Here is a 25713-nt window from a genome sequence, read left to right as displayed (position 1 = left end):
AAGATCGAGAGGTGGATGAAGCCCAGCTCCTGTCTCCTGAGCTGGGTATCAGGAGAGGAAGATGGGGAGAGGCAGGCACTCTTAGCTCTGATACCCACAGGCTGACTTGTGCCTTAGGAGGGGTCCACACAGAGCTTGTGGGGGTTCTAAGAAAGCATGGATCACCTCCAGGCAGAATGAGCAGGGCAGGCTTCACAGAGAAGGTAACCTGTGATCTCACTTTGAAGGATTTCACAAGCTGAAGGGTTTAATACTTAAAGCTTAGACCATTTTCACATCTTAACTAAGAGACAACAGAGAGATGGAAATATATCTCTGCGCACATGATGGCAGATAAAACAAAAATATGGGAAGCTATTCCATGATGAATATTCAGCTGAGGGGGACGTGCTGGTGGCAGCCCGCATCTCCACTCCCAGATCCTCACTCCACCGAGACTCACGAGGAATTTATTGCTCATTTTAATCACACCCAGAGAATGAATTGGCAGGAATATTAGGCAGATAGGTCTATCATATATATTTTATTTGCATATCCCAGTGACAGAATCACAAGCACATTTCCTGTCTGTGTATTTTTTCATTTGCTGCAGGGGTAGCTGGGGATGCAGGGCTCCCCTGGGCCCCGCATTCCGGGCTGCACGCCTGGGTGCTCCCATCAGATCTGGAGGAAGCCATCAGGAGAGAAGGGGTGAGGTATACAGGAACGTAGAGGGTTATGTTCCGCCTGGCTTAGGATGAAGAGAAACCCCCTTCCCTGCCTCACCGAGCCTGCTCCCTGCTTCGCATCTCATTTCAAGTGCTGGTGTGCTGCATGCCTGGCTCTGTGCTTGGCCCAGACAACACCATCCAACCTTCGTTATAGGTTCTCCATGGGCCAGACAGAGCACTCCATGCTTTATGGGGATACACCTTTGCATTCTTTCTCTTTTAACTTTTAAAAAATCGTTTGTTGAAATGTATTTGTATAAGGTACTCATAACTATACAGCTCACTGTTAATTTCACAAACTGAATATACCTAATCAAGAAGTAGACTATTACAAGCATTCATTTGTATCATACTCCCTTCCAGTCACTATCTGTCCCTCAAGGGTAAGCATTGTCCTGATTTATTTCACTTTTATTTTTACAAAACTTCAAAAATAGTACAGCAAATTCCCATAAACTTCCACCTATATTACTGGTTGTTAACATTTTATCATACTTGCTTTATTATGTAGAGATGAATAATATAAAGATATATAATTTTTCTGAACTATTTGAGAGTTATATATACATGATCCCCTTTACCCCCAAATACTTGTATGAAGGTCCTAAAAAATAAAGGACATTTTCTATATAACCTCAATACAATTCTCAGAATCAGAGCATTAATATTAACTAATCTACAGATGTTATTCACATCTCACCAGTTGTCCCAATAGTTCGTTTTACAAGGAAAAAAAATTTTGGATCCAAAGTTGGATTCAGTTGTCACGTCTATTTAGTCTCCTTTAATCTGAAACAGTTCCTCAGTCTTTCTTGACATTCTAACAAGTACAGGCTGGCTATTTTGTAGACTGTCCTCAATTTGGGTTTGTCTAATGTTTCTTTATGATTCAATTCAGGCTGTGCATTTCTGGCAAGAACACCCTCTGGTGTTTATTTTCAATAAATTCGTTAGGTATCCCCATGCTAAAAGTAGGAATATGAAATTTGTGTTTTAAATCTCCTTTCCCTAAATAGGCTCTGAACTCCCTAAAGGCAAGAACGGGTCTTTTCTTATCTCCGGGGTGGAAGGTGCAGGCACTGGAGTCAGACTGCAGGAGTTAGTGTTCTGCCTTTATTACTTGCTACCAGTGGGACCCTGCTTTAATTACTTCCTCTCTGGATGATGAGGGAGGAGATCCTCTGACCTCCTTAGGGCTGTGAGGGTAGAACAGCTGGTCCCAAATCAGGCAAGATTCATCAGTTCATACTCAGACTAAGGAGTGGAAGTTTGAGGAGTAACAGGGTATTTATGTAGTCTCTAAGTCCCACCCTACAAGACACGTGTTAATTACATAAGGGGAAGATGATGGTGGAGAAACTTGGCACAGCCCACCTTAATCAGATGATCAAAACTAACATCCCCAGTCACAGGTACATCATCATCATGTACCTCCTGATGTGACACGCTGAGGAGCATACAACCCATTTTCTCACCTCAGCCCCTCTTTGCCCCTCTTAACCGTCTTGCCATTCTTGTCTCTGGAGCAACCCAGCTATTTGCAGAGGAGCAACGTGATCCAGTTAACATGTTAAAAATACTGATCTGGCGGCAAAAGGAGGATCAGGTGGAGGAAAGAATGGACCCTGGGATGCTGACATAGCGGTCACCAAGTCTTCATGGGACTGATGCTGGCACTGTACCCAGCTTTCCTCAATACGGATGTGGACTCTGAGCTAGTTCAGGAGACTTTCAAGTCCCTTAGGTGCCCCTCTCATCCCCCATTCTCCCCTACTGTCTGCTCGACGTTTCCCAGCCTCCTTTGTTGGACCCCCTGTGCTCCTCTTGTCATCACTCCCTCTTCTCAGGACTCTTCCATCGTCCCACACCTGCCCCCTGAGTCTCATCTTCTGCCCACTTTGTTGACCTCCCCACCCAGGCCTCTCTGCCTCCCCCAGCTTCAGGACATGGTAGAAGCCCTGACTATGATGTGAGTTGGGGTGGATCTAGGAAGTCAGGAGGATGGGGCATATCTGAGTCTGTGAGAAACCAGGGGGCTGTGTGCCCTGACTTCCCTCTAAAGGCAAGCTGCATCTTGGACTCTCTTTTCTTCCCTCTGCCACACTTTTCCTGTTTTTTCCCCAGGGTCTCCTGCCGACCACCCCTGCCCCAGCTCCCCTCTCAGTAAACACATCGCTAGGTTTATTATCAGATTTGTTCCCTGAGTAATGCCCAGCAGCAGGGGTGCTGCCATACCCTTCTCCCTGTAACTCTCACCCACAGAGCTGCTCTGCCCAGCCACCCACCTCCTAACAAGAGCCCAGCTAGGCTTCGCCTCGGCCTCCCAGCCCTTTCCTGTAAATGCACTCAGAGCCAGGAGGGGTGCCATATTAAATCAAGAATGATGAAAACCAGTGGCTGTGATTATCCAGCCGAGATGCAGCATAGGAAGCTGGTTGCTGCTGGCTCCAGGTGAGGGCTTCTGAAACTAATTGCATGTGGCTTTTATTAAGAAGATGATCACTCTCCCTCTCCTGCTCTCCTGGTGGCTTCCTTCTAGTGCATCTCCACCCAGTGTCCTCTGCTTCTGCAAGCTGGGTCACCTACCCTGTCCCCTCCTCTACTGGAACCCTGTTGAAGCAGAGCCTTGACCTCATTCCCTGTAGTCTTCTTCCCCATTTCCACAGAAGCCAGGAACAACAATAGCCCACATTCATGGACCCTTACCAGGGGCCTTCTCTTTCCTCTCAAAGAAAATACATACAGACCAAGTAGTTTCCTTCCCTAGGTTCTTCCACTGGTTAGCTCTCCACAAGCCTGAACTCATAGCTCACACTATTAAAAAGTCATTCATTCATTCAGCATTTTTTTTTTTAATTTTGGCTGCCTGAGTCTTCACTGCTGCGTGTGAGCTTTCTCTAGTTGCAGCGAGTGGGAGCTACTCTTCATTGCTTGTGTGGGCTTCTCACTGTGGTGGCTTCTCTTGTTGGGGTGCACGGGCTTCCCTTGGCATGTGGAATCTTCCCAGACCAGGGATCAAACCCTTTTACCCTGCATTGGCAGGCAGATTCTTAACCACTAGACCACCAGGGAAGTCCTCAACATATTTTTTTAATATAAGCTCTGTGCTAAGCATTTGGGAAAGAGCATGAAGTAATAACCTCATACGTGGTTTAATCCCATTGTCCTATACATTTTTTTTTTTTTAACTGCTTAAACTATCCAGACACTTCATTTTAATTCTGAATATGTTTTATTTTATTTTTTTTTTTTAGGTTTCTTTTATTTTATTATTTATTTTATTTATTTTTTTTGCGCATTTTTAATTTTTAATGTCAAGCTTAAAGAAAAGTTCCAAAAATAATACAAATAATATCCATATAACCTCTGCCCAGATTTTTCACTTGTTCTTATCATTTCACCCCATTTCTTTATTATTTGTCTGCTCCCCACCCAAAAAGTTTTTTTCTAAACTCTTGGAAGGCCTGCTGCAGATATCATGGTTTTTATTCCCATGAAGTATCCCACATACTTCAGTACATATTTCTGAATTTCTTAAGAATAGGGATATTCGGTTAATAACTGTAATAGTACAGTTGTCAACTTCAGTAATTTAACATGGATAAAATACTTTTATTAAATCTACTGTCTGTATTCTAATACTGTTAACTGACCCTCAGTGTCCTTTTTAGCACTTTTTCCTTCTAGTACAAGATCTAGTCCAGGATCAGATATTGCATTTCATTGTCATGTTGATAAAGTCTCTTTTAATCTGGAACACTTTTACAGCCTTTCTTTGTTTTTTATGATATTACTTGTTAGGATTTGTCTTACATACTGCGGTGCTCCCATGTTGGGTGGATATATATTTATAATTGTTATATCTTCTTCTTGGATTGATCCTTTGATCATTATGTAGTGACCTTCTTTGTCTCTTTTCACAGCCTTTGTTTTAAAGTCTAATTTATCTGATACGAGTATTGTGACTCCTGCTTTCTTTTGGTCCCAATTTGCATGGAAAATCTTTTTCCAGCCCTTCACTTTCAGTCTGTATGTGTCCCCTGTTTTGAGGTGGGTCTCTTGTAGACAACATATGTAGGGGTCTTGTTTTTGTATACATTCAGCCAGTCTTTGTCTTTTGGTTGGGGCATTCAACCCATTTACGTTTAAGGTAATTACTAATAAGTATGATCCTGTTGCCATTTACTTTATTGTTTTGGGTTCGAGTTTATACACCATTTTTGTGTTTCCTGTCTAGAGAATATCCTTTAGTATTTGTTGGAGAGCTGGTTTGGTGGTGCAGAATTCTCTCAGCTTTTGCTTGTCTGAAAAGCTTTTGATTTCTCCTTCATACTTGAATGAGATCCTTGCTGGGTACAATAATCTGGGCTGTAGGTTATTTTCTTTCATCATTTTAAGTATGTCTTGCCATTCCCTCCTGGCTTGAAGAGTTTCTATTGAAAGATCAGCTGTTATCCTTATGGGAATTCCCTTGTGTGTTATTTGTTGTTTTTCCCTTGCTGCTTTTAATATTTGTTCTTTGTGTTTGATCTTTGTTAATTTGATTAATATGTGTCTTGGGGTGTTTTGCCTTGGGTTTATCCTGTTTGGGACTCTCTGGGTTTCTTGGACTTGGGTGATTATTTCCTTCCCCATTTTAGGGAAGTTTTCAACTATTATCTCCTCAAGTATTTTCTCATGGTCTTTCTTTTTGTCTTCTTCTTCTGGAATCCCTATGATTCGAATGTTGTAGCGTTTAATATTGTCCTGGAGGTCTCTGAGATTGTCCTCATTTCTTTTAATTCGTTTTTCTTTTATCCTCTGTGATTCATTTATTTCTACCATTCTATCTTCTAATTCACTAATCCTATCTTCTGCCTCTGTTATTCTACTATTTGTTGGCTCCAGAGTGTTTTTAATTTCATTTATTGCATTATTCATTATATATTGACTCTTTTTTATTTCTTCTAGGTCCTTGTTAAACCTTTCTTGCATCTTCTCAATCCTTGTCTCCAGGCTATTTATCTGTGATTCCATTTTAATTTCAAGATTTTGGATCAATTTCACTATCATTATTTGGAATTCTTTATCAGGTAGATTCCCTATCTCTTCCTCTTTGGTTTGGTTTGGTGGGCATTTATCCTGTTCCTTTATCTGCTGGGTATTCCTCTGTCTCTTCATCTTGTTTAAATTGCTGAGTTTATACATTTTTATCAAAAAGTCTGGTCCAGTTTCAGAAGTTTCTCTGAAGAGCTGTATACGGCTCCAGGCGTAGAGGGGGTTGTACTCGAATCAGGGTGTGCTCAAATTTAGGCCATAGGTTGACTCTTTCCCAGTACTATTTAGAGAGCTCCTGAGAAACCTGACGCTCACCCCCATAGAAGTCCAGAACCCTTTCCCATTGCTCAAGAAATTAACAATACTAAGATAACCTAAAATCATGACACTGAAGAAGAGTTGCAAAAGGTAGAAATGTTGCCCTGGAGAAGGCTCAGGGAGGCCATGATGGTAGTACCCAAACCAACAGAGTGGTGGGGAAACTCCTGTTAAGCTTTGCTTGCAGCAAAGGAAGAAAAGGTGTGTTTTGTGAGGCCCCACAAACCAGTGGATGGAAAGCACCTAGAGGAGGAGTTCTCTACCATGTAAGGGAAATTGACAGGCACAGCTGAGACACCCCAGGCAGTGGAGGTGTCCTGAGAGCTCAGTTGGTGTTGAGACTGCCCAGCAGACTCAGGGTTCCTGGGGAGAAGTCTCAGGAGCCACACTGGGTCCATGGGGGCATCCTAATGGACCTAACTCCTGGCTTCTGCTTAAGCCAGAGCGCTTCTTCCTCTTATCTGTGGGGCTCCATGCAGATTAAATTAGTTCTAGCACCAAAATAAAAACAAAGGCACTGGGTTAGAAAATTAGTTATCAAAATGCAGTAAAGAAGTAGTTAGCAAAGTTTATCAAAGGCCTGCACAGGCCAGATACTGTGTTGGCCCCTGAGTCTCTCACACAGCTACTTCTGCATATACATTCGCTGTGTGCCAGAGACCTGCCCAGTGCTTCATATGCATCATCTCACTTAATTCTCACCAGCATCCCACAATGAGTACCATTGCCATGCTAGAGATGAGGAACTGAAATTCAGGGAGTTGAATTAACTCCCCAAGGTGAGCTTACTGTTAAGTAGATTTGTTGTTGTTGTTTAGTCACTAAGTCGTGTCCAATCTTTTTTGACCCCATGGACTGTAGCCCCCCAGGCTCCTCTGTCCATGGGATTTCCCAGGCAAGAACACTGGAGAGGGTTGCCATTCCCTTCTCCAGAGGATCTTCCCTACCCAGGGATCAAACCCATGTCTCCTGCATTGGCAGGTGGATTCTTTACCACTACGCCACCTGGGAAGCCCAAGTAGATTAGGTGAGGTTTAAATTCAGGTCTTTCTGGGGCAAAGCTGGCTTCTTTCTGCCACACGATGTGCCTCACTATGAGCCAGAAAGGTATCAAACTTCATATGGGGACTGCTGTAAGAAGTCAGTAAGACACTACACAGAAAGTTCGGATTACCATGCCCGGCACACAGCAGCCATCTCACAGACGGCAGTCACCTCATTCACTTGGCAGCACAAATTGAATCCTTCTGTGATCCAGGCCTGTGCTAGGTGCTGGAGTTACAGGGATGAATAGAGCATGGTCTTTGTCACTACTTCCTCATGTGTGGAGTAAAGAGATAGAAACAGGCAGTTAAACAAGTGCTCTGGAGGTGCCAGGGCAACAGGCTCTTTAGACAATTTGGTATTTAAGCTAAGATCACTTAGAGATGGGTGGGAATAGAGAAGACTTATGTGCTGAGGGAGCAGTGCGGACAAAAGGCCCAGAGGTGGGAATACCCATCCCTGAGGGGAAGTGACCTAGCAGACAGACCTCACAAACTCTCGGAGGCCAGGTTCCTTCTGCATCCTGCCTGACTGCAAGCGGGCCAGGCCACTGGCTGGTGCTGTACCGGCCTGTATGTGTTCATCTCTCCATCAGAGCCTTTCAGCCCAGTGGACCCAAGTGCTGAGAGGGGCTAGGTGGACAGGGAGGAGGAGGAGGCAGATATATGGCTGGAGTCGGCAGAGCCAGGTGATGTATGTGGTGCCTGAGGGAGCTGCACAGTGACGTGCTGGATTCCAACCGGCAAGCGTTGCTCCGCTGGGATCGGTGCCGAATTATTGCTCCATATGAAACCCCAGGACTGATGGGAGCTTTCAGTTACAGACTGATAGCAACAGCCAAAATTGGATTGTTTGCTATTTATTTTTTTTAACTTCTGTCAAGGTCACTACCATAACAGGAAAACACTGCCCAAGTAGCAGGTATTCTTCATCCACTCTGCCCGCAAGAGCAATCTGCAGCCACCACTTTTGTGACAAGGCCTTACCTTGGCAGCTCGCTTTCTAGAAAGCTGTCAGTGTTACAGGAGCCCTAGGGAAGAGAAGCCCCCGGAAGACCCAGGTCTTTCTGTCTCACTTTAAGGCCTGCTTCCTGCCCCCAGCGCCTGGCCTCCATCGATGCTTTATCATCAGACCCATGCACTCACCCCCCAACCCAGTCTCCAGATAGTGCCACAGCTCCCAACTAGCCCAATATTCCAGCTCCTTCAAGTCTCTCACCTCCCAGAAATGTTTTATGTTTTATGTATCCTTCCCTTCTCTGTACTCCTACACCACCCAATCTAGCTGTTAATTCCTCTTTGTATCTGTCATCAGCTTCATTTTTGTAAACTTTCACCAGCTGCGTCCACTGTGCCAGGACCCATGCCAGAAATAGCAGTGAGTAAAATGGGGCTCATAGTTGATTTGTAAGACACAATCACAAATATGCAGCAAACTCATTTTCAAGTAGCTTTTTTCAGTGATAGATACAGGGCTAGGTGTAGGCACACATGCTTTAGAACCACAAGGGAAACGGCTGATCCTGCCTGAGAAGTATTCATGTACACACCCTGCCTCGCCTCCCCTGCCTGACTTAGATAGAGCTCTTTGAAAGCAAGACATGGCTCTTTTCCCCTCCCTTTCAGTGGGACAAAGCTCAAGCCTCCTGCTTCTGTCTTTTCTGAAATGGACCAAGCCAGAGGCCAGACACCTGCCAGGCACTCAGCATCATCTAAACCTGCCAGGGGCCAGTCTTCCTCTTTGCCCCTTCCCCACCTTTCCATCATGGCATACACAGTGCCAGGAATTTAGCAATTGCTGAATAGTTGTGTTTAATTGAAAAATGCAGTATCATTGACTTGAAGGGTGTTCGTAGCTCTGGTTTGAAAACCAAAATGGTTTTCAAGAGGGTAAGCAGAAAATGAAAGGAACCTATCTATTTGTAAGCACTTAGTGCTTACTAGCCATAGCACTAGACACATTCTGTATACAGCATCATATTTAATCCCCAATTTGCAGAGGAGAAAACTGAGCATAGTAACTTGCTCCAGATAATCACATCTTATAAGTGAGAGAGCTGGGATTCAAACCAAGTCTTCTGTCAGACTCCAGACTCAAGAGTTAATCTAATGAGTTGGCAAAAAAGTTCATAAGATCTTATGTGAACACCATAAGAATCGTTTGGCCAACCCAATACTAGCAGTACTTATTTTACTAGCAGGGCGAGCCAGGACCCCTGAGCAGTGGCCACCAAGGTAGGGAAATGAGGTGAGGACTCAGACGAGGGGCTGGGAAAAGAATGAGCCAGAGCTGTCCATCAGAACCCCCAGAGGCCCAGACCCTCTGCTTTTTCCCCCTGGGTTGGGGGGATAGAATGAAACTAGGGTCCTCCTGGGTCCGGCGCTCCTGAGCCGCCTTCCATCTCTCGTCTCTCTCCACAGTACCAAGAGAAGCAGCGGAAGCGGGAGGCCGAGGAGCGGCGCCGCTTTCCCCTGGAGCAGCGGCTGAAGGAGCACATCATTGGCCAGGAGAGCGCCATCGCCACAGTGGGCGCAGGTGAGTACACGCACACCGAAGAGGGTGTAGAAGTTTGTGGTCTGCTGTAGTGAGGTGTGGTCCTGCCATCTCCAAGCTGAGGAGAAGGGGCTGTTATTGTTACAGCATAGCATTTGTGAAGTGCTTTCTGTGTACCAGGCAGTGTTCTAAGCTCTTTGCATATGCCACGTCATTTAATCCTTACAATCCTATGAGGTTGGTCCCATTGAATCCCCATGTCACAGATGAGGAAGTTGAGGCAGAACACTTGAGTAATTTGGTCAAGGCTTCTTTCTGTGCTTTGAATTTAACTCTGACGTTCATCTGATCTACTGACCCCACCCCACCCCCGCTTTTCAGGTGGAGAAACTGAGACCCAGAGAGGAACAAGAGCTTTCCCATCACTAGTATTGTCATAACTGAGCCAGAACTAGAGCTTTGGTCTCCTGTCTCCCGGCGGGGACTGTGCCATCCTTCAATATAATTTGTTGGAGGCTGGCTCAATTCTGTGGAAAACATCCCGTGCAAGTCTTGAGTGCCTTCTTCTCTACCTCAGAAGCGCTTATGCCACCTTGGGATCTAGACCGTCTGCTGATATCACCCCTCATCTCCTGACCTTCCTGTGCATGCATCTCCAGTGGAGAGAGAGAAAACTGGGGTTGTGCTCAGGATGGTGGCCTCACCATTGTTCTCCTGAGGTGCATGGCTCCCTGAGGGTAACCTCAAGACAGATGAGGCAAGGGCAAGGGAACCCTATTTCTGACTTAGACAAGGGAGTATCTCCCAAGGCAGTGGTTCTCAAAGTGGTCTCTGGACCAGCAGCATCAGCATCCTCTGGGAACTTGTTAGAATGTAGATCTGATCCCAGACCTGTGGGATCAGGAGCTCTGGCGATGGACCAGAACTCTATATTCTGAGAGGCCCTTCAGGTGAGCCAATGCTCAGCTCAGCTTTAAAAGCCTCTTCCCTGCGATGTCTTGGTCAGGTGCATCCAGTGCCGCCTCTAGTCCCACCACATGCAGCCCAGCAGCCGCCACGCCCAGCACCACACTCTCTCACTTGTGAAAGGAGACATGAAGCTGAAATTGTGGAGTCCCAGAGGAGTCAGTGCACAATGAAGGCAGTCATCCCTGTGACACACTGGGCCCAGCCCGTCTCCATCCTCCTCACACACCAATGGGACTCATGGTCAGGTCATGACCTGACCATCAGCAGTTAAAAGGAGCCCATAGACCAGATCTGCCTCAGCAGCTGGAGGGCAGAGACTACCTGCAGGCACACCCAGGAGCCAGGGAAAGCTTCTGTGAAGACACAAGTCCCCACTACTCAGGCCCAAACCTCATCAGGCTGCCCTTTTGGGTCTGAATACAGACAGCCACCCTCAGCTTGGAGGTGGCAACCCCCCACTTCTTTGCCAAGGCCATGTCTGAGGTAAAAGGAGAGGAGACCTTGGGAGCTCTTGGGTCAAAGAGAGGAGGAGGAGCCCATTGGAGAGATCAGTGACTGAGCCAAGACGTGAGAAGCAGGTCCTACTAGAGTTTCATGTCCACTTGGGCCAGAACTATAGATGCCATCATGGTATTTACCCTCCACTTCTTACACAGCCGTTTCTTCACATGTTGCCCACTCCTCTGATCTCCTGTTTCTCACCAGCTTCTCAAGCCCATAAGTTGAGAGACTTCCAGAAGTAGTTAGGGGAGGGAGGAGGACATTAAAGTGGAAAGAATTCAGTCAGCCAGGGCTCAAATGGCAGGTAGGCCACTTACCAGCTATGCAGCTCAGGCTGGTCACTCAGTTTCTTTGAGCATCAGTTTCCTCACCTTTGTACCAGGGATCCAGACTCAGGACTATAGGACTGTAAAGCATATGCTATCTCCAGTATGTACCAGACAGTTCTCAATAAAACCCAGTCCCCCTCCTCTAGATGTTTACTGTCCAGCGTTGGGCACTGTGCTCCATAGGTCAGGCCCTCAGTTGTTTCCATCAATCCAAGACTGATCCCTAGTCCCAGCCCCAGACTGGCGTCTTCCCCTGGTCCTTCTCCTTGTCTCTCCCTGCTGCCAGCCCAGAGCAGGAGTAGATGGTTCCACTTCCCACCTCCTAGGGGCTGTCAGAATGTCTGCCAAGTGCCTTGTCCTACCCATAGCTCCATCTGTCACCCACACTCTGCCTCAGATCTGGAACGCTTTCCTCCTTGTCCTGTGGTGTGTAGGGTGACTCTGCTATGCCTCCAGTGCTGCTGGAAAAGACACAGAGGGTGTGGGGGCCTGGGCTGTGGGGTTAGTACATTCCCTTCCATTTGTAAGGTGGTAACTTTTCGCCCACCTTGCTAGAAGCCCTGCAGCCAGGGATCACACTCATAACAGTCAGAGTGTGTTCAGCTTCCAGCTCCCGTGAAGCATGAGGCACTCTCTGGGTCGGAATCTGTGGCAGGGCCTCAGCACTGAAGCAGGTGCAGGAGAGTGGGGCGGATCTAGAGGGCAGGCTAGGGTGCTCCCTGAGTGCTCTCAGCTAGTGTCAGATGTGTGCTGGCTGGGTGGAACCTGGCACCCCAGAGGTACCATGAGGGTGGGCAGCCAAAGAAGTGCCGCAGAATGAATTGATTTGATAAATGGCCATTTATTACCCTCACGAATTGGCTGAAACCAATTTCGGTCACATCAACCCCTGGTAAGTGCTGGGATATTGATTTGTGCAAAGTAATACAGTGAATTTATCAGTGTGATCCCCAGCTGCAGGGCTTCTAGCAAGGCTGGCGCACAGTTACCATCTTACAAATGGGGGAGATGAAGCACCGACCCCACAGCCCAGGCCCCCATGGCCTCTCTGGTCTTCTCGGGTCACTGGAGCCAAAGCAGGGCCAACATGCAGACCACAAGCCAGAGCACTGACATCAAGTGTGAGGTTCTTCTTCCAGAATCCCAAGCTGTTCTTGATCATGGGGAAGGGGAGAATGCCTGTTCTAGTGGGAGCTCAGAACCTCTGTGCCCACCATCCTCAGAAAGGCAGCCAGCTGTCTGTTCAGATCTAGACTCTGCTCCCCTCCTCCACCTGGTCACCTCCCATGTTCCTGTCTCAGTAAAGGCCCCACCATTCCCTGGTCTCCTGAGTAGAAGCATAGATATTTCCTTGGCTCTTCCTTCCCCTTAAAGCCCTTCAGGTTCTATCATTTTACCTCTTAAATAGATCTCACACCTAGCCTCTCCCCCCATTCCTAATACCACTGAGGACCTCCAGCTCAGGACCTCAGTGTCTTCTGTCTGAACCTAGTGGTGGTCTCCTTGTTGGTCTCTCTGCCTCCTTTTCTTCCCCTATAACCACTTCTCCCTAGCTGGAGTCAGCTTTGTACAGTGTAAAAACAAAACAAAAAAAACCTGTGTAAAATTCTTGAGTTTCTAATGCCCTGGCCTGGCATTAGGGCCCACCCCTGCTGCCCTCCCCCACTTCCCCAGCTGTCCCCCTCCCCCACTGCACACAATGGCTATTTCTGCCGCCCTGCACATGCTGCGTTGATCTCCTGCCTATATTTGTTGATGCTGCCATCTCTGGTTGAAACTCCTTTCTTCTGGCCCCTTGCCCACCCTAGCCCTGCCCGTCTCCCACCCTCGGGCTGGTTTTTATATTTCAGGAGCAATAGACTGTAGACTCCTGAGGGCAGAGACCCTGACTGAATCATTTTTGTTTTCCCAGTTCCTGGCGCAGCCCTCCAGTCGAGGTGGATGCTTAGTGCAGTTTGTCACATTAATTACTTTGGTTATGGCCCTTTGTCCATCTCTGTGATGTGCTCTGAGGAAAGAAGAGAAGCTGTTAAGCCTGCTTCCTAGTTGTTCACAAGCACACTAAGAATGTGAGTGTAGCAAAATCGTTGTTTACAACACCCATACTAGTCAGCCTTTGACCCTTTGAAGTGACATCCCTTTCCCCAGACCTGCTCCAAGAAGCCTCTTCTGGGCAGCCTGCACCCGTGGAGGCTTCGCAGTGGCTCCCTCTGACCAGAGGCCTATGCCTGAAGCCCATTGCATCTGGTCCCCATTGACTCTGAAGTCTGTGAACTCCCCAGGGAAGCTCTACCACCTTGACCTCTCTTCTAAGCCTGGCTCTGACCCAAATTCAGAACTTTAATATCACCCATATACGCACAGTAGGTGCACCATCCTATCTCATACTCCACCTCCCTCTTTGACTAATCCAGAAATGTAATCTTCCTGAGTGCTGCAGCTAGCTTTCTGGACCCTCCCTTGGAGTCCTGTTTGTAATCTGAGAAATACATCTAGATCGTCCCTGAGTTGTAGAGAGGTAGTGATTAATTTAGAAAACTTCTTAAGTTCCACCTCCCCACTTCAGGAGTCCCTCCTGTGCCCCTGCTCTTATTGTCTGGACTGCTCTGCCCTTCTGCTCGCCTGCCAGGACCTGACCCTTGCCTTATCCAGGAAGCTTTCCTTAACTCTCCACCTGGTGCAGGGCCTTTCTATGCACTTCCTGTGGACACTTTTTTTTTGTTGCGCTTACCACGTAGCATCAGTTTGTATGTCTTTCTCCCTGCAAAAGTCAGAAACTACGTCTCTTTCAGGTCTGTTTCCCCAGAGTTGGCACACAGGTATGTAAAAGGTTGTTGAACTCAAGTAAACTCAGATGAACAAAGTCTAAACACGTCTTGAGGTTCTGCCTCCCCTGAGCACAGATTCTGATCTCAACCTCTTTCTGGAAGGGTGTCAGTCTTCCCTCCAGTGGTCCCTAACCCATAGGGTCCCTAACCTTAACCTAACCGTAGCCTGCGAGGCTTTCACACACAGTGGGTGGGCTCAACAAAAGCTATTCGCAATTTTAGTACGTTAACTCCTCGGTAGCAATAGTTTGCCTTCAGAAAGAATACTCCTGACAGACTAGAAAGAGCTTTTCTCTCATCATCCACCAAACCCAGGGCACCAGAAGCAGGCATTTGTTGAGCTATGCCCCTTGAACCTGTAAGCTTAGACAGAAGATACTAATAGACATTTAGGTGACTGAACTGTGGAATTCCTGTGAAGGATAGGTTCCCCTAGGAGGTGGCACAAGCATGGGGCAAACTGTTTCAGGTTAGGTTAAAAAAAAATCTGCTGCATCAATAGAACTTATCAGGAGAGATGAGTCAGCCTACCCAGACTCCCCCAAACCTTGAGCTAGATGGAGGCAAAGGCCTGGCATGGGAGGAGGAGGCAGTTCTTTTGTCTCACTTGGGTTTTGCACACCAGAGCTTTCCTCCTGGAATGTCCCATCATATCCAGGCTGCCTAGCCATCTCCCCCTTGTGCTTTGGCCCCCAAGTCACAGTCAGAAACAGATAGCGTTTCCCACACTTTTCATAGTACTCCATACCACTTGGCGCTCACAGTTTTCATAGCAGCGTTCAGCCAAGAGGTGCAGACCTGTTCTCGGTTTCTTTGTAGGTGCCCCAGCACTCGACACAGAACTTTTTTGCTGAACAAATGGATAAGACTCCCTGAGGGAAGTTAAGAAGAGAATGGAAGCCTTCTTTACCCAAGGGTAGTAGTAACCCCTTGGAGCTGTAAGAGACTCTTGGATCCAGGCATCACTCTTCTCTGTAAAATGGGAGCTGAAATATCTGTTCTTTGCCCCTTGTGATTCCAGGAAGACCAACAATTAATTCATTTAGTCAGCACACATTATACCAGTGTTTTGCAAAAGTCCCTCAGGAAATAGGCCTAGGACATGCACCCACGAAATACACAATCAAATCGGGACTTACCCTCTCCCTGATATGAGGGTGCACAGATGAAACCTTCCCATTGTCCCTCTCTGAACCTCAGCCTCGTCCTCTGTAACATGGAGAGATACTCCTTACTTCTCTGAAGTATTGTAAGGATGAAAGGGCTATCTGTAAAATAGCACGGCTAATGGCTTGTGCCCCCACTGCTGCTATGACTACTGTTATTTTTATTCTTATTCTTTTTTTTTTTTTTTGCAACTTACAAATCACTTTCATAACCATTAACTCATTTTAATCTTCATGAGGGGCCGACTGAGCACGTATGGCTAGTCCCATTTTAGAGATGAAGAAACCAGGCTTCTAAAGGAGTAAGTGTTGAGCTCAAAGTCAGCTAATAAGTGACAGAGCCGGGACCCCAAACTAGATCCTGTGGCTCCTGCCCTCCCTACCGCACCGCCCCGTCGATGAACACGGGGGTTATTGGGGCAGGTGTGATATGGAGTCATCTGGAAGAGTTGTTGCAGGAGAGATGTAGGATGAGTGGCAGTGGTCCACATGGCCAGAAGACCCAGCAAGGGGACCCTGTCACTGGTCCAGCATATGGAGAGGCTGCCAAGCCTGTTGGAGCCCCAGAGATGGGACAGGCCAGATGGGCTGAGCTTCCTGCTCAGGGGACCTTGAGACCAGAGAGCACTGGTCAAGAGATGGTCAGGGGCAGGGGCTCCTGAGACCATGTATGGAGTGACTGAGGCAGCCAGACTGAAAGACTACAGAGGAGCAACTTTCCAGGTGAGGTGAGGGAATGAGGGGGTGCTGTGTGGGAAACAGCCAGGTCCTCCCTCTAAACTCCTGAACCACCAGTTCAGGTTCAAGAGCTGGCCAGCACGAGGGGTAAAGCCCAGGTCCATTTATCTACCTGTGTAACCTTGAGCAGGTCACCTCACTTCTTTATATGTATGATCTCATCTGTAAAATGGGAATCAAGTTACGTGCCCTGCCTGCCTCGTGGGTTTGTAACCAGCCTCAAATGAAGTTATGTCTACAGAAGTTCTTTATAGGCTCTGAAGTGCTAGCAGAGGAAGTTGCTGCATTTGCTTGTCCACAGTGAGAGCATGAATATCTGTGACCACATCCCAAGTGGACCCAGCCAGGTCTCTGTCCCAGCCTCTGCCCCAGCCTGACAGGACCCTAAGGTGCCCAGTCTTAGCCCTCAGCCGCCCTACCAACCACACACCCGGGGGCCCGCCTTCTTCAGTCTTTTCTAGCTACTTCCATTTTTCATTCTGTCGGACACCATCTGCTTGGCCGTTTTTCTCTTCAGATATTATTAGAAATATCCAGAGTTGTAATTGTTTAATGGTTGGCATTTTGCCTGTTTCACGGGGGGCCCAGATTGAGCCCACCCCAGACTCATGCCCTGAGTCCAGCAGAATTGACCAGGGACAGCTGTGCAGTGGAGTCTGCTTGGCATTATAAAGAGCTCTCTCCCAGGTGCGTTATTAGAAAAGAAGGGGGGAAAGATGGCCCCAGGCGTAATCCAATTCCATGTTCTCCATGGTGTTTTTGAACTGTTTAGCCCAGAGGCATGTAGCTCTTGGTGGGCTGGGAAGCTTCGTGAAAGAGAAGTCAAGATCAGAACCCAAGGTTCACAACACCTGGGGAACTCTTCTCCCCGGGCTCCCCATTTGAGTGATGCCTGGGTACTTTGGCCTCCCCAGATACCCCCATGAAGCCTGAATCTAGTTTATGTTCAGCTTCTTTCAAACCTAGATTCTCAACTTATTCAACTTTTGGAGAAGTGTGACTCCTTTCAGATAAGCCCCCATTCTCACCTTTGCCTCAGCACACATCCTACACATATATTCACAGAAGTCTAGCCTTTGTCCTTTTATAGGTCTCTACCTTCCCAAACACCCTCACCCACAGGGTGTTGCTTCTGTCAGAACACTGGGGCCTCCCCTTTCGCCAGGCTAGGGCTTCTTTGTCTTCATGCCTAGCCTCTGGATACCTGCGAGGCCTGTGGGTTCCCCTCATGGCCATTCTTCCAGAGGACCAAGCCAGTCAGTTCAGAGATGATCTCAGCCTAACCCAAGGGAGAGGTTAGACTGAGTGGTTTCTCAGACTCCTCTCAGAAATCTCAGGGAGAGAATCCAGGCAGGCAGAGTGGCTTGTCCGGTGTCCACCGACAGTTTCTGTTTCTTCTGAGGCCAGAACTAGAAAGTATCTTAGGAAGAAGCATTAGAGTTTGAGGTGAGAAAGCCCACAGTGTGGACATGTACTCCTGAGACAGGCATTCGAGACCTCTGTGGTCTGATCCCACCCACAGCTACTCCTGTTCATTCCTGTCCCCCCCACAACCTCTGTCATACTGCCACCTCTTCCCGTTCAGATCCTGCCTAGTCTGATCTGTCATCATTTCCACTTCTTCTGAAGGCCTTCCCTGACCTCCCCAGCCACTTCCATGAAACCCAGAGACACAGATTATACCACACAGTGTGTAGTATGGATGATCTTTGCACCTCAGAACTGAAGACGCTTCCCTAAGACTGTCAACTCCTCCTCCATTGACTTGTCCTCCAACATATATTCCTTTGCTCATCTCCCCTCAGCTCTCTGAGGAGCAGACCATAGATGTTGTTCCATCTGCAGACCAACCTTGACATTGCACAGTGCTCTCACCCCTTCCTGCTTCTGAGTGCGTGTTTCCATTTATGCAACCCAAATTAATCCACTTTTTATAACCATATGTGACCAAAATAGAAGATAGGTTTAGCAATGCAACTCTACCATCTCCACCAGTCAGCTGGTAACCTACTAGTTGTTGTGACTTGGGCAGATATCTTTATCTCTTGTTTCAGTTTCCTGTTCAATCTGATGGAATTGAAAATAATATTTTCTACTCAGGGTTATCTGAATGGGTCTTGAGTAATAAAATGTTGGCGATTTTTCCATTGGGCCTAGGAGATAACATTTATTTAATCATTTATTAAATAAATGATTCTTCAGATGGTTCTGCCTCATTCTGCTCCTTACTCTTATACTTGGGTGATGCTTCTGAGCCTGGTTCTCCCACTCTGTGTGGCATGCAGAGCCCTTGATTATATATTTCCTCCTGGAGAGGAGAGGTCAGCGCTTACTGTAACAGAGCTGAGCCCCAAGAAACTTGGTACATGTCTGTTCCCCTCCCGCACCTCTGTCCATTGGAGGCCATGGTTGTGGAGGTGCTAGCAAGTGGCTCACCCTTCCTTGCCCTGAGCTCCACAGTACCCTTGACTGGCTTCCAGAAAGTGCATTTGGCTATATTTCCTAACAGCAGACCTTACTTCCCCCAAATGGGAAAGAGTTCAGAGCTCACACCCCCGTCCCCAAGGCCCTGCCATGGGCTTCTGCCTCTCCCATTTGCATAGGGGGAGGCTCAGCCGCCAACCAGTTGTGAATAGATGGGTTACCAGCCGGGATCTAAAGTTCCTCTCCAATTCTCCTTCACCAGTCAGTCCCCCACCCCCTTCACCTCCATTCACCATCCACCAGCCTTTCAGTTTCCCTGGCAACGCTGAGTGCTCATCCTGGAAAACTTTATCCGAAATCTGCTCTGGGCAGCTTTCCAAATCCATGCTAACCTGATTAGGTGTCTCTAGGGGCCTTGCCAGCTAATCAGATTAGGCAGCACTAATGGTAGTGAGGACTTTGAGTGGGCGCAGAGCAGTAAAACATATTGTATACTTAGTGATAATTATCCTGCCTTTTGTGTCATTGATTTATCTGCCTCCCTCCCTGTCCTCCCGTCTTGTGTGTTTGGCCATAGCGATCCGGAGGAAGGAGAATGGCTGGTACGACGAAGAGCACCCCCTGGTCTTCCTCTTCTTGGGATCATCTGGAATAGGTAACAGGGAGTAGATCAGCCTGTGGGGAAGAGAGCTGGGGGAGCCCCAGCTGCTATGGGCCAGAGTCACACGACCCTCCTCTAGTTCAACTCCAGTTCCCAAAACAACTGCCTTCGAATTACAGAGCCAGCAGAGGATCATCTGTCACGTTGAAACAGCTGGAATTATGCCTGTCCCTCTGGAAGCTGTGGTGCAGGGCCTGATTCACCAGGAGGGCTAGGCCCTTGGGGGCCTGTTAGTCCTGGTCCAGCCACTCTGCAACCCCAGACGCTGCCCTGTAGGAGTAGTTGAACTACCTCCACTGCCCAGGGCACCAGCCTCATCTAGTGTAGCCTGGGCCAGAACCCTCTAGGAAGCTAAAGAAAGCCACTGATGGTCAGCACAGTGCTAAGTGCATAGCAGAACTGGTTGCAGTGAAGTTGGTTGGGGATTTTTATAGCCAGTTGGGCTGGATTATCTGAAGTGTTCTCACCCTCTCACTGTCCACCCTCACAGTCCCACATCGCTGCCCTCCCATTGTCTTTATGGGGAATTACATGCATTTGTAGCTTCCTCTTCCCCCTCAGCATCTTCATGGATGCTGCCTCTGATGTAGGGTCCCAAAGGGTTACCATCACTTCACACTATACCATAGACCTTGAGCCATACTAGACAGGCAGTGACTTCCAAAGACTTGACCATCATACCAAATGGCCCTTCAGAGCCATCACTTTGGTATCGTCATCCTTTCTTTATGTTACAAAATAAAGCTGTAAAGCCAGGGAGGGGTGGCTTCTATCCTCTCCCAGCCTCTGTTTGGCCTTGTGGCTCCAGGGCCTAGCTTAGATGGCAGGACCATGGATGTCCAGAGAGAGACAGTACAATGAGCCAGGGAGTCAAGGTGCTTCTAGGAAAAGCAAGGTTTGTGCTGGGATTCGAAGGACAAGATGGCTCTGGATTGTATGAGACAACCTCCCACTTTTAGATGCTACCATAGAGAAAAAGTTTCAGTCCCCATCCACAGAAAAATCAAGATACAATGCAGACTCTGATTCTGGTCCCAGATTTACCATCAGTTTTCCCTTGGTGACTTTGAGAGTCACCCTTTCTGTTCTGTTCCCTTCTATAACATGTATTATTTCCAGCATCCATGCATTTCTAATATTCTAATATTTCTAATATTCTTTGATTCCAGGAGATAGTCATCTCCTAACCCAATACTTCTCTTTTCCTTCTACTAGGAAAAACAGAACTGGCCAAGCAGACAGCTAAATATATGCACAAAGATGCCAAAAAGGTAAGGGCTGGAACTAGGCGCAATTGGCAGGCCGTGGAGAGCTCGCAAAGTGTCCATCCCCTTGTTCAGACTCTGGCTTTCCGAGACCTGCTCAGTTTGACTTACTAAGGCTGACAAGAAATTGTTTCACACAGAGAAAAATGTCAGAGCAGTCCTTGGAGACTGCAGAAACATTTCAACTTAAAAGCAGACATTTCTCTTCCTCCTAGCTTCCCAGTCTGGAGGCGTTGCAGGTTGCCCACAACCCTGGGTACCCTTGCCTAATTTCTGTGGAAAGCCTCCCTAGCTGAGGCAATAAGGAGCTGCCTAGAACTCTGCCAGCAACAGAGTCCTGGCCAACTCCTGTCCTGTTGTGGCCTGGCTCCCCCTTCACCACCTCTCTGAGGGCCTGGCAGCCACAGAAAACAAGGTAGCTGAGGCTGTGTCCTGCTGAGCTGTGTCCATGGTCCCTTCTGCTGACTGTGCCAGTAGCTATGAGCTGCCTCACCCAAAGCCAGGGCAGACCCACTCGACAGGCAGGCAGGCAGGCAAGAAGCAGCACACGGCATGCTAATATGTTCCAACTGAAACGGCTTTTTTAGGCCAATTCATCAGGTTGGCAGCGATTGAAACAATTAGCACTCTGGAAAGGGCCATAAACTAGTGAGACTATTAGAGAAGATGTAGTTACGGGCAGGAACCACCTGATTAGGGATGAAGAATTCTGAGTGGTTTAATTTTAATACTGTCAGAAAGGTTAATATTTAATTACAAATTATAATCTCCTTATCCAAGCTGTCTTAATATGTCTTCATAAACAGTGGAAGTAGAAGGAAAGTATCTGCTGACTTGCTGGTGTAGAAAGGAGAAAGGGCTTGATAAAAGATGGACGATGCAAGTCTTTTTTCAGTTGGAGCATCTAAACGAGAGGCAGATTTCAACTTGTGAAGGGTGTCCTGAAAGCTGACGATGGCATCCTTCAGTGCATGCTTCACCCAGGAGACGGAAGTGCCTACCACCCTCTCCCCTTGGAGATAGTGGGCTGGGTGATCCAGACTCTGGAGTCAGCCATTCCTTGGCGCAGGTTCTGCTGGCCCTAGGCATGTTGCTTTACCCCTCCAAGTTTCAGCTATTGCCTCAAATAAAGCTAATCAGTCCTGTGTCTAAGATTACTGTGAGCATCAAGTGAAATACTGTGAATCACAGCGAGCTCAGGCTCTAACACCCATCAAGTACCTGATCCCTTGTCTCATATTTATCCATCACTCCATCCTTTCACAGCACTCCCATCTACTGTCTTATTTGATTTTACAAGGAAAATAGTTTAAATGCCAAATTAGAACCACTTTTCAGATGAGAATACTGAGACCCTGCAACGTTAAGGGCACCTGTTAGGCGAAGAAGTAAAATGAGAATCCAGTCTGTCAGCTATTCTCTCAAAACTGTTCTCTGCTGCAAGAGAAGACTAGATTATAAACCTGTCCTTCTTGTCCTTGTGTCACATAGGGAGACGAGGGGCGTGAGAATATAATCATCCATATATTTTTAAATCAGAGTTGGTACTTTTATAAAACTCCTACTTTGACCAGCCCTGTGGATCAACTCATTACAACACCTGTGTTTAGCACGGACATTATCTGGCCATGTAACAGGCATGTTTGAGACATGCCTTTATAATCTGAGGATTCTGAACTGTAAGCTTGTCTAACCAGGATACCTGATGTTGCCAGGATCCAAGGACTGATGTGTGGGGAGTGTCATCTACAGGCCCCAGTGTAAAGGAGGGCTCACTCAGTGAACAGGCACTGGCCTGGGAGTCGGTGACTTGAATTCAAGCTCTGGCTTTCTTGTACCTTAGTTTCCTCATTTGAAAAGAGTCACTGATACCTCCAGACTTGGCTACCTCACAAAGACTTGTTTGCACTTTTTTCTTGTTTCGGCAACACCACACAGCATATGGGATATTTGTTCTCTAACCAGGAATTGATCCCATGCCCCCCTGCAGTGGATATATGAAGTCTTAACCACTGGACTGCCAGAGAAATCCCTGTTTGCACATTTTTATAATTTCTTTATCAGACCTCCTATGAGTTTTTTTTTTTTTTCTCTTATTAAACTCCACTGTTTTTCCCAAATTGAGCAGCTTCGTTAACTTCCATTATTAGAGTTAATAATCCTTGAGAAAAAAACCTTAACGGCATCCTGTGATTTCATCCTGAGATAGGGTGGTGGAGCTCTAAAGACCACAGTTATAGTATGATGAAGGGATCAAGAGCAGGGATCTGAGTTCAGCTCTAAACTACTCTGTGGAGTTGGCTGAGATCTCTGTTTACATCAGTTTCCTCATCTGTAAAATGGGTGCAATAATGGTACCTATCTCAGTGAATTATCATGAAGGTTAAGTGAGATAATGATGTAAAATGCTGTACACTATTCTTGGCACATTAGTAAGCAATCAGTACATGTTGGATACTATTATTATTACTGGCTTCCTTGGTAGCTCAGACGGTAAAGCATCTGACTGCAATGCTGGCGACCCGGGTTCGATCCCTGGGTCTGAAAGATCCCCTGGAGAAGGAAATGGCAACCCACTCCAGTATTCTTGCCTGGAAAATCCCATGGACTTAGGAGCCTGGTAGGCTACAGTCCATGGGGTTGCAAAGAGTTCGACAGGACTGAGCAACTTCACTTTCACTTTCACTGTTGTTATTATTGTTGCCTCACTTCTAGATAACCCTAAGCTAAGATCATGTGAAACCAAAATTATTCCCGCTAAGAAAATCAAGCCCTGAGATTTGTTCAGAGTTATTTAGCAAATCAGTAGAAGAACTTAGTAACTTGACATAAGAGTAAGTAAGCACTGAAGTCTATACTCCCTCTTATCGTAGGACATTGACTGACACTGGTTCTGGGCACAAAACTCAGAACCCTTAAGATGAAGATGCCAAAAGCCCAGCTGATTGAGGGAGTGGGACATATGAAACAACAGAGTATAGAGGCTAAGAGCACAGACTTGGAGCCAGATTGTCGGTTTGAGACCCTGGGCAAATTACTTTAATCCGTGACAGTCTTCTCATCTATAAGGTGGGGATGGTAATAGTACTTATCTCTTAGACTTACTCATGTTCTAAGCCCTTTAGAACGTGGGTTCTAGCTTGCTTAGAACATTGCCAAACACATAGTAAGCACTCAGTGAGTCTCAGCTGTTATCAGATGCCCATCTCACGGCTTCCAGCCCATTGCTTCCAGCACTCCCAGCTTCCCCATGTCTCTCTTCCTACCCTCCCTGAAGCCTATGTCTCTCTTGGCCAAGCTGCCTGGGGCCCTGTGAAGATGCTTACTGGCTAATGCTTCATCATTGATAGCAGTGATCACCCCACATGGCCTTAAGAATTTCTCCGGGGTCTTTCCCACCTCTTGGGTTAGGGCCTGTCCTCAGGCCTCTGGTGAAACAGGGAGAGGACGTAGGGTGAAGAAACAGCACCTCTAAAAGGGAAGGCAGCCTGGTCAAGGCCACAGACAGTGGAGAACTGGGGTTGGAAGCTGAGTCCAGGGCTCTTTCTGCCGCCCTATACCTCAGATACAGAGTGACAGGACAGAGAAAACTAGAATACTTCACAGACTGAATTTCTGACCAGCAGCTGAACTGCAGTATGGCCTGCATTTCAGATATAGCCATTAATACCTCCCTCTCAGGTCTTGGCACCCGCTGTTCCTCAGCTTTTAAGAGAAGTGTAGTCAGTGGGTGCCAGTAGGAGAGGAACCTGAGGAGTCTCTGGGGAACCCTTATCTGGGTGGAGAGACAGGGTACCTCTGAATCCCCTTATAACACCCTAAGTCCCTGAGTTCTTCATAAAAAGGAGAAGGCATTCTGCTTGTGTTAACTCGCAAATCCCACTCTAGACAGTATTCTATCCCTGGGCCTAATTATGGTAGGGCCTCACCCAGGAGGCCACCTCCCTTGGAAAGCACCCCTAGGCCCAACCGTGGAGAGAGAAGGGCTGCAAGCAGTGTTGTGGAGAGCACTTGAATGACGTGAAAACATGTAAATAAATCAGATTTATTAGTTTAAAAGAAAAGTAAACTAGGGTGTAGAGAAAAGGGAACCCTCCTTCATTGTTGGTGGGAATGTAAATTGGTGCAGCCGCTCTAGAAAACAGTATGGTGATTCTTTTTTTAAAAAAAAGCTAGAGTTATATAATCCAGCAGTCCTACTCTTGGGCATATATCTGAAGATGATGAAAATTCTAATTCAAAAAGATACATGTACCCCAGTGTTCATAGCAGCAGTATTTACAATAGCCAGGACATGGTAGCAACCTAAATGTCCATCAATGGAGGAATGGATGGGGAGGGAGGTTGGAATATTATTAAGCCATCAAAAAGAATGAAATACTGCCATTTGCAGCAACATGGATAGACCTAGAAATTATCAAACTATATAAAGTAAGTCAGAGAAAGACAAAAATCATGTGATATCATTTATCTGTGCAGCCTAAAAAGTGATACAAATGACCTTATTTACACAATAGAAATAGACTCACGGGCAGAAAACAAACTTGTAGTTACCAAAGGGGAAATGGGGAGCAGATAAATTAACAGTTAATTAACAGATATACACTGCTGCTGCTGCTGCTAAGTCGCTCCAGTCGTGTCCAACTCTGTGCGACCCCGTAGACGGCAGCCCATCAGGCTTCCCCATCCCTGGGATTCTCCAGGCAAGAACACTGGAGTGGGTTGCTGTTTCCTTCTCAAATGCATGAAAGTGAAAAGTCAAAGTGAAGCCACTCAGTCGTGTCCGACTCTTCGTGACCCCATGGACAGTAACCCACCAGGCTCCTCCGTCCATGGTTTTTTCCAGGCAAGAGTACTGGAGTGGGGTGCCATTGCCTTCTCCACAGATACACACTACTATGCATAAAAAAGATAAACAATAAGGACCTACTGTATAGCACAGGGAACTGTATTCAATGTCTTGTAATAACCTGTAATGGAAAAGAATCTGAAAAAGAATATATATGTGTCTTTGTGTGTGGGTATAACTGAATCACTTTGCTGTACCCTTGAAACTAACAGCTTTGCAAATCAACTATACTCTTTGAAAAATAGAAGAAAACTAAAGCAAAGGGACTTGTGCCTATGTAGACTTGCAGAGTGGAGGACACCATGGAGCTGTCTGGGTGTTTGTTGCTCCCCTCCATCTCATCATGGTCCACGCTGGTGGTGGCTGACTTTGTCTATGTCA

The 25713-nt window shown here is 46.9% G+C and overlaps 1 protein-coding gene across 2 annotated transcripts in view; it reads left to right on the top strand.

Annotated features, from left to right (window-relative positions):
• Window positions 1–25713, top strand: part of CLPB (ClpB family mitochondrial disaggregase) — a 143826-nt gene that overhangs the window by 109787 nt on the left and 8326 nt on the right. For both annotated transcript variants that reach the window (XM_061380739.1, XM_061380738.1), the window contains 3 exons: window positions 9530–9644; window positions 19135–19212; window positions 20434–20489. In XM_061380739.1, coding sequence (XP_061236723.1) covers window positions 9530–9644; window positions 19135–19212; window positions 20434–20489 — 249 coding nt within the window. The remainder of the gene's footprint in view (window positions 1–9529; window positions 9645–19134; window positions 19213–20433; window positions 20490–25713) is intronic.

This window comes from Bos javanicus, chromosome 15, assembly GCF_032452875.1.
Source record: "Bos javanicus breed banteng chromosome 15, ARS-OSU_banteng_1.0, whole genome shotgun sequence".
NCBI classification, from domain to species: Eukaryota; Metazoa; Chordata; class Mammalia; order Artiodactyla; family Bovidae; genus Bos; species Bos javanicus.
This window is presented reverse-complemented; position numbering and strand designations above follow the sequence as displayed.